Source organism: Larus michahellis, chromosome 15, assembly GCF_964199755.1.
Source record: "Larus michahellis chromosome 15, bLarMic1.1, whole genome shotgun sequence".
NCBI classification, from domain to species: Eukaryota; Metazoa; Chordata; class Aves; order Charadriiformes; family Laridae; genus Larus; species Larus michahellis.
The window spans coordinates 7179604-7188577 of NC_133910.1; the positions used below are offsets into that span (position 1 = coordinate 7179604).

General features: G+C 51.1%; 1 protein-coding gene across 3 annotated transcripts; it reads left to right on the plus strand.

The window, feature by feature from the left end:
• Positions 1-594: 594 nt before the first annotated feature.
• NAIF1 (nuclear apoptosis inducing factor 1) lies at positions 595-7978 on the plus strand. Of its 3 annotated transcripts, XR_012590048.1 has the most exons (4): positions 595-1439; positions 2134-3400; positions 5289-7133; positions 7730-7978. XR_012590048.1 is itself a non-coding variant. In XM_074608805.1 (2 exons), the coding sequence occupies exons 1-2, from the start codon at positions 929-931 to the stop codon at positions 2595-2597; spliced, it is 975 nt and encodes a 324-aa protein (XP_074464906.1). In that variant the 5' UTR covers positions 595-928; the 3' UTR covers positions 2598-4525. The 3 variants fall into 3 exon arrangements, 1 of the variants encoding a protein (XP_074464906.1); XR_012590047.1 differs by having other exon boundaries at positions 5289-7730; XM_074608805.1 differs by lacking the exons at positions 5289-7133; positions 7730-7978 and having other exon boundaries at positions 2134-4525.
• Positions 7979-8974: the final 996 nt, after the last annotated feature.

Genomic DNA, 8974 nt, shown 5'->3' on the forward strand with positions numbered 1-8974 from the left:
ACGGAGCGCTTCCGCCTTCGCGCCACACGCCGCCGCCACCACGTGACGCCGGGCGCCGGCCAATGGCAGCAGCCCGCGCGCCGCGTCGGCTAAACACGCCCCCGCCCACACCCCCCGGCCTCCACGCGCTCCCGCGAGGTGGGCGGGCGCTGACGTCAGAGGGACGCCTTCCTCTGCACCAATCGGAAGGAAACACCGCCCGGGGCGGGAGGGGGCGGGACAAGGGCGTGAAGCAAACTTCCATTGGTGAAATTCCCGAGGGGAGGCGGGGATAAAGCCACAATCTCTCCAATCAGATCGGGGGCCGGCGACAGTTTGAGCTTGACGGACGTGGCGTGTATCCGGTAGCGTCCAAAGTGGGGGGCGCCCTGCGATGAAGCAGCCAATGGAATTAGAGCGGGGAAAGTCATGGGCGGGCCCAGCCCCGCGCAGGCCTCGCGCAGGCCCAGTGGCCTGAGACAAACGGCGAGTCGGGGCCGTCTCTGCCTCCCTGATGGACAGCCCGGCTGGCCAATGACAGCGCAAAGCTGCCGGCGGGAGGCGAAATCTCCGCCTGACGGGCAGTCGAGCTGCCCAATCAGGCGAGGCGGGAAAGGGAGCTGATTCTGGAAGCCATTACGCCAGTGTCGCAGGGTGGAGGCCGTTGAGCGGGGTTTGCTGGGTGGTTGCGGTACGCAATTTGCGTATCGTTGGCTGTGCCAAGGGGGGAGCGGGGGGGGGGGGACGGACACCTCCGGGCCCTGAGGGGCCTCGGGGCCCCCCTGTTGTCCCCGGTCCCGGGGGGTGAGCAGGCCTGGGGGGGCCCTGCTGCCCCTCGGCCCGGCCAGGCCTCCCCCAGGGCCCCCTGGGCCCGGCCAGGCCCCCCCACCCCCTTTGGCCTGCAGGTGTCCCCCAGTGTCCCCTCCTCGGTGCCCCCCCCCCCCCCCCAATGGCCATGGCGTCCCCCACAGCGCCCCCAGCCAAGAAGCGGAAGATGAACTTCTCAGAGCGGGAGGTGGAGATCATCGTGGAGGAGCTGGAGCGAGGCAAGCACCTCCTCATCAACCACTTCAATGCAGGCGTGCCTCTGGCTGCCAAGGCCGCCGCCTGGCACGACATCCTGCGCCGCGTCAATGCCGTCGCCACCTGCCACCGTGAGCTGCCCGAGGTCAAGAAGAAATGGTCTGACCTCAAGACTGAGGTGCGACGCAAAGTGGCCCAAGTCCGGGCTGCCATGGAAGGGGGAGGCGAGAGCCAGAACGGCAACGGCAATGGGACGGAGAGCGAAGACCCGACGGGCGCCGCCACCGCCCCAGTTATCCTCACCCCCATGCAGCAACGCATCTGCAACCTCCTGGGAGAAGCCACCATCATCAGTTTGCCGAGCGGGGACTGCAGCGCGGGTGACGGGACTGAGATACCCATCACCGCCTCGGCCACCACAGTCACCCTGACGCAGAGTGAGTCTCGCACTGGCTGAAGAGGCTCCGTGATGAGTTCGGAAGGTCACAGGGGGGGCCCTGACACCCACCTGCAAGGAGGCCCTGAGGCCTGTGCGGGGAAAGCCCCAGCAAAAAGACACCCCCCCCCCCGAGTCTCTGTAATGAAAATGCCATTCACAGAGTGTTCTCGTGCTGTGGGGAGCGGCTGCGAGATATGCACTGCACGTACTGAAAGTCAGCTTTAATAGCCAGGCTCAGCCTTAAGAACAAGGGAAGCCGGTATCCTTTGCATCTTGCGGATTGTTCAGTCCCCCTCTCTGGGAATAAAAGCAGGGGGAGAAACATTCCCGAGACTGATTTCCCAGTCTGCCCCAAAGAGCAGCTGTCCTCTGACAAGGGCCGTTCTGGGCCTTGTCTTAGCCCTCATATCAGTTGGGTAATTCCACTTGGAAAGGTTTTTCTGAACTGGAGGTTGAGAAATGATTTTTGTCTAGACAGATAAGGCATGCCCCATTGCTTTGGACTGTACAGCCTAGACGGAAGCTCAGATGAGGGTGGAGTAGACTTAAATAGGTCATTTTGTGCATTGCTGTTCATTGTATGTTATCTCACTGAACAGGCAGTATTCCTGTGATATTCATTGAATAGACCCAGAGATAAAAATCCCTGTATCACAGCTACTTCTTACCCCCTTTTTGTCCTTTGTTCTCAGTTCCTGCAGAGACAACCTACCACAGTCTGGAGGACGGGGTCGTGGAGTACTGCACAACAGAAGCCCCCACCACAGTCACGGCTGAAGCACCCTTGGAGATGATGGCGCATCAACATGAAGTGTCTGCGAAACCCCAGGAGCTGAAAAGCCGAATTGCCCTGAACTCAGCCAAGCTCTTGCAGGAACAGCGAGTGACCAACTTGCACGTGAAGGAGATCGCCCAGCACCTGGAGCAGCAGAATGACTTGCTTCAGATGATCCGTCGCTCTCAGGAGGTGCAGGCATGTGCTCAGGAGCGACAGGCACAAGCCATGGAAGGAACACAGGCGGCACTGAGTGCCCTCATCCAGGTCCTCCGCCCCATGATTAAGGACTTCCGTCGATTTTTGCAGAGCAATACACCCAGTCCGTCGGTCACCAGTGACCCCAGCCAGACGGGGCAGCAAGATGGCATGATCCAGTGAAAGAAACAGTGATGGGACATCTTTCTTGGAAAAAACCTGCCCGTGCTGCTGGTGGACGCAGGGAGCAAGGGGTGCTAGCTCTTGTTGATGTGAAATGGCTCGCCTTGGAGTCTTGCTGAGCCTAAACATCTTTCATTCTCTGCTAATCTCATGCTAATCTGCCTATTCAGACTCATTATACGGAGCCATAGCAGGATGTGTAATAAACCAGGAACTTAACGTTGGTTGCTTTAGTTCCTCAAACAATAGATTTATTAAAAAAAAAAAGACAGTTATTTTTTTATTTCTGTTTGGAAAGAACTCTCCGAAGTATGACACCGTTCTCTTTCTCTCTCAAGATCTATAGCCTTTAACTGACTTCTAACATGGAGAGTCTTGTTCCGATATCACAGTACTGCAGCTGCCAAGGTACAGTTATCGTAAACAGTAGTGAATGCATTTCTGTCTCTTGCTGAAAGCATTTACTGGAAACGTGGTGCCGGATGTGGTACAACCTTCTCTCTGCACCAAGAGTTATGGATAGTGCTCTTGCAGCGTAACATCCTGCCCATGCAGACCAGCACCAAGCCTACATACAGTTTAAATCTCACCTACATGCCCTGAGGATATAAATGGGATTAAAATAGTGCATTGACCTCATGTTCTACTTGTGTGCAGTCATGAAATTTCACTATCAACTTGGCAGATGTGATGAAAATTTCGTGTCTTGGTTACCAGATGCTGTCCTGGGATATGTATCGGAAGCAATGTATTGCCTGTCTCAGCATAGTTAATACACAAGGGCCTGGATGAGTTTCGCTCAGGTGGGTGTAACAGGTGAAACTCCATCTCTGTCTCATCTGCATAGTTTGTCACCTCCATAATACCTTCATCCATCAAAGCAGACCTGGACTACAGAGCTTCAGCCACGCAGTAATTCCCAACAGTCTACTTTTAGGTGCGCGTTAGCCACTGATTTAATTGAGTTTTGGTTCTGCTGGTGGCGGTGGTCTTTGTTCTGTGCTTGTTAGGAGCTGGAAGCGGGTACAGCCATTTTTTGTTAGTCTGCTTGCTGGCTTCCAGTGGCGTGCTGAGGAACGGGTCTGAGGTTCACCTCACAACTTCCTTACCATTATACAGGGTAAACCAACAAAGCGGCCACTTTTCTCTTCTTTGAGGTGCTCAGGCTGTGGGGCTTGGTCCTCGATGAGAAAGCTACATTTCACAGGATGGTGAACGTGATTCTCGCAGACTTGCAGTATTTCATAAACATTTAGATGAAAAGCTCCACTTGTACATGTATGGAAGCAAACTTAAAAAAAAAAAAAGAAGGAAGCATAACTCCTCTTCTCCCCATACCTTACAAAATGTGTTACATTTAACGGGCTTGTTGCTTGCCAGATATTGTTTTGAAATGGAACTTTTTCAGAGCTGGTATTTGCTTGCTGTTAAGTCTCCATTAGGGCTGAGAAGTGTTGAGCAACAACTGATGAGGGAGTGAATTTGCACAATCAAATTAAACCTTTACGCAGCCTATTATGGGGGGATGCTGGTGGGGGACCCCTGGTTAGAGCAGTAGGTGAAGAGGTCACCACTGCCTGTTTCTCGCCTTTACTCATCTCCTCTCATTTGCGAATCTGATGGGGGAGAAAAGGACAGCACGGTGAGAAGGGTTTGGTCCTTGGAAGACTCCTGACCCCTTGTCACTGACATCTCTATGCTGAGTCAGGGCCACATCAGCTGCGTCTTCCCACCTTGTCCGGCATCTCGCCGCGTGAGTAACACTCGCCTGACTCTTCCTCTCAGACTTCATGGAATCAAATCAATTGCTCAATTGACATTTCTTTTTGAAGTGAAAACGATGTCATATGTGTTGGTTTACCTCATTTGTGTAATGATCTTTCCTTTACAAATATGAATTTTAATTAAAAAAAGAGGTTTTTGGTAAACAGGCTGTTTAAATTCATCGTCATGCTCCTGGGCAAAAATGAGTTTATGACAACAAGTTTGCAACACAGAATCCAAAGAAAGCTGGGAACAGCCACGTGCCACAGTAGCTTTTTCTCTTGTTCCTGAACGTTGTGGTCTTGTATTTACATAATTATGGTCTTTTTTTCAAATAACAGCTTTTACAGCCTTACCTTGGAGCACTGGTTATTTCACTCTGTATGACAGATTACCAAAGTACACTAATCTCCCAGCTGCTCAGAAGATGCCACAATAGCCTAAAATGATGGATGAAGTACCAGCCTTTGGCTTTAAATTGCAGTATGCATTTTTTCAGTGACTAAGCACGTAAGCTCTGTTACTGTTTCATAGGAGTAAATGTGTTGCTCTTGGAACCACCTATTTTTCTTGGCTTTTCAGGATAAATATAGAGCTTAGTCAAGCCAGCAGCATTCAGGTGCAAGTTCCGCGTACACATTTTTGTTTCATTAAAAAGATGTAGCAATATTTTAAATACAGGGTGAGCACTGTGACGAGGGGCTTGGTCATTGCTCACGACGAGGTCATCAGACTTGGGGAGGGAAAGAGAAAAATGTCCCTTAAAGTCAAAACCAGGAGGGAAGAGGTAAACAGGGCACTTACAGAGTGAATGTATACACGGGGTGTTCAGCTGAACAGGGAACTGGTGCCCAGAGAGAACAAAAGCTGAGGAGTAACACCAATATATGTTCATTTGTGCTCATCTACTGTTCTTTTTGTACTTAGAGATTTGTGTTCAGCATCCAAAGCAGGAAAGAGCCGCATGGGGATGTTCTGCCACAGGGTGGTGAGGTGAGGGGCGAGGGCGAGCAGCTGGGCAGTGAGTGGCATCCTTCGTACCTGCTGGAGGAAGAGAAGTTTGGTGGTGGACTCTTGGTGGGTCAGAAGATGAACTTTGCAGCAATTAGAGGCAGCAGCCAAGCTGCCTGCAGCACCATTAAGCTGCTTCAGGAGCAAAACTCTGGTTGTGATGTGTGCGGCTCAGGCACGGCTTTCCAGGAGATGGCACTGCGCAACGGGGCAAGGCGCGGGGACCCTGCACTGCAGCAAGGTACTGCCCGTGTCCGGCTCTGGCAGACCCAGAGATGACCCTCGTCATCCACACCTTCTGTGATCCTGCTCACTCCTCTCACTGATGAATCTTTTCAAGACTGACAGCCTGGAGAGGAAGAAATTCAATGGACAGAGCTCAGGGGATGAGGAACGCCTGTAGCCCTAGGAAAGTTGCAATGCTTGGGAACACAAACCGGGTCCCTCTGCTTCCCGCAAACATGGGCAGAGGACACGGAGATGTCAGGAGCTTGTGGCACTCTTTGGGGTGAGTTCACTGCGGAAGCAAACAGGTCGGCACAAAATAAAAAAAACCCCACAAATTCTTGTAGGCAAAGGGACAGGTTTTAAGGTTTTTATGAGACACAAAAATATGTCAGTATCCCATGAGTACAGTGTGCTGCCATAGCTACATCGCAGTGCTGGGAGTGGATCCCTGCTGAGGGACAGAATGATATCATCTGCATACTCACTTAAATTACCTTTACCTCCTCCAGCATGTTTTTAAAGTTCGTCAAGCCTGTTTTGACAAAGCACTCTTCTGGGGTTTTGTGTGTTTTTTTTCCTGTTGCCATCTGCGAGGTTATTGCCAGCAGGTACTGTCAGCACAAGTGTGGCCTGCTAAATATGAAAATTGAAGCATTTAAGATTCTTTTGTCTTTCTTGAAAGCATCTGAAGAGAAGCTTCACACAGCTTCCAGGCTGTGTTTTGCGAGCAGGAATGAAGCCTGCATTGCCTGTGAACTGAGCTCACCGGCCCTGGGGTCCCAGCCCTGCAAGGGAGAAGTCAAGGGAGAAGCCCAGCCCCAGCAGGGACAGTTTGTTACCTCAACTGCCTGGGATCCCAAATTAGAGGTTGCCATGTCAAATGGGAACCACAGACTTACAGTTTTGGGGTAACAGCAGCATTTGTGGGGCTGCAGGCAGGAGAACGGAACCAGTGGGAGAGCCCATGGCCAGCAGGTCTCTTGTCCAGCAGAGCACTGAAGGCAACGCCTGGCATACAGAGCCAGGATAACGCTCAATAAACACAACAAGCCTCAAGGCAAAGCGGGTTCCAGTCTGCAGATTTGGGAAGGGGCAAACCAGCTCCCGTTCCGCCCATAGGCCTCCCAGAAAGAAGCAGCGGAGAGTCCTGCCGCACCTTCCCAGGACACATTGGAGCAGATATGGAAACGGGTAAACAAAAAAAACCCAGGCAGCTGGATTTTCAGGTCTGGCTACATGTTTGGGGAAAGGAATCCACCGACTCCAGATTCCTGTGCTCCCTTTGTCTCTGCCGATAACAGGATCCCCCAGGAGCCCACCATGCAGGTGCGTCCTTTGCACATCCAACAGGAAACCCAGCCTGGCACAGAAAGTGAAACAGTTCTGGCCTTTACGATAATGACTTCAGTTAAATATGGAACTAGTGAAAAACACGAGCAGATCAAAGTAGCGCTCACAGCCTGTTATTAAATTAAGCCAAGAAGACGCAAGCATGGAATAACTCCATAGGATAACGCTATGGAATGGGGAGAGGTACTCATTCCCCTCACAGGGTTTCCAGTAGCCTGCACGCTGCAGATGGGGCTCACGCTGCTGCCATCTCCTGCCCTGGGGGGGCTGCACCCCTGCCCCATTTTGGGAGCCCCCCAGCCTGGGTCTGGCCCCCCAGCCCTGGGGAAGGCACCCAGCGCGGTGCCCAGCCCCTCAGAGCCCGTGTTTGTCCACCAGCAGCGCAAAAAACATCTTTACAGCATAAAGTGTCGTGTGATAATCTTTTCTTTTTGGATGATGAGGCTGAAAGCTCATTAAAGCTATTTTAACAGAGGTTACAGGTGTAACAGAGGAGAGCCATTACTGTGTTTACGCTGTTGCAGCAACGTGTATAATTTAGTTTTCAAACTTTAATCATTTGGCTGCTAGGACAAATGAATTAGCGTGATGATGTTTTCCAGAGGAAGACGCTGATGATGTAGTTTACAGGGTTTGATGTATCTGGGATGCCCCTGGGATAAGAGATAGGATTTGATGGCTCACCAAATGCATTACAGAACGTATCTCGCTTCACCTCACTGAGTTTTATCCCTTCTGAATTTATCTTGCCTTGTTTCTACCCGGCTGCCTTATCTCAGTCCTCGAAGTGGGGAGGGAAGAGGCAAGAAAAGCCATCTATGTTCCTGCTCACTCGCAGTCTCAAGGATGAGCAGAGCAGAGAGATCCCAGCTCCTGGCCGGTGAGACACACCTCCAGTGACAGCAGAGGTGAGGCCCAGACTTAACTGCAGAGCCCAAACTGATAAATTACCCCAGACCGATAAGACAATGCCCTGAGACAGCAAAAGTTGAGGAAGTGGCAGTGGCACTGGGGAGCGGCATCAGGAGAGGCTTAGGTCAGGGAGAGCATGGGGCAGGGATGTGGCTGAGGCTCATGGAGCAGAGGTGAGGTGGGCACAGCGGGGGTGAGACTGTAGAAGAGAAACCAACAGCATTTGGGTCAGGGGTAAGCGGAATCAATATATATCAGAGCGCCCTGTTCACACACACAGCCCCTTAGTGAATGGATTGGACCTGGATCGGAAAATCATATGAAGCCAGCAGGATGGCAGATAGATGGAGAGACCCTATGGCCACATCCCCTCCGCGGTGCCTCCGTGGGGCTCAGACTCACCCACACTGACACCTTTCCCAGCAGGGCACACGTTCAGAGGAGCACTGTCCCTTTAAAAAATGTGAATGTCTTCAGAAATAATTATGCAGCACAAACACAGAAAAATCAACAGGGTGAATTTCAAACTAATAAAGATTTAATCTCCAAGTCATGAGACTGCGTTTGTTAGGAAAATATACATACCCCTGAGAATCGAGCTACGGTTGCTGTATTACACACTGTTCAGCAGTTCACTGGGCATTTTTCCAAATCCGTTTATTTTTAACATCAGTCACATTATTCAATTAATTATAAAAACACTGAGGTTTTCAAGAGATGTTTCTGATAAAACTGCAGAGTAAATATGCGTGAGAACAGCAAGGATTAAAATCAATGTAAACCTTAGCATTTGGGGCTGTTGCTATAAACAAAAGAAGTCCTCCAAGGAGGTTATTTATCAGAGTGAATCATACCAGATAACACACGGCCGCCTCCCACACCACAAACAGAAAGATCGTTTGTCCTTTACCTAGTGATGGAAGTGAAAGATCGACACGTCTGTCAGTGCTCAGGGAATGAGAAGTGTGAGGGACTGGGCTGGATTCTTCAGATGCTTCCAGCATTCGAGCACCCCAGCTTGGCAAATATTAAATATTTAGCAGGCTGAGCTCTTCCCAATAAACTGAGAAACAGCGAGAAGAAAACCCAGCCCATCTCTAGCAATGTCTCAA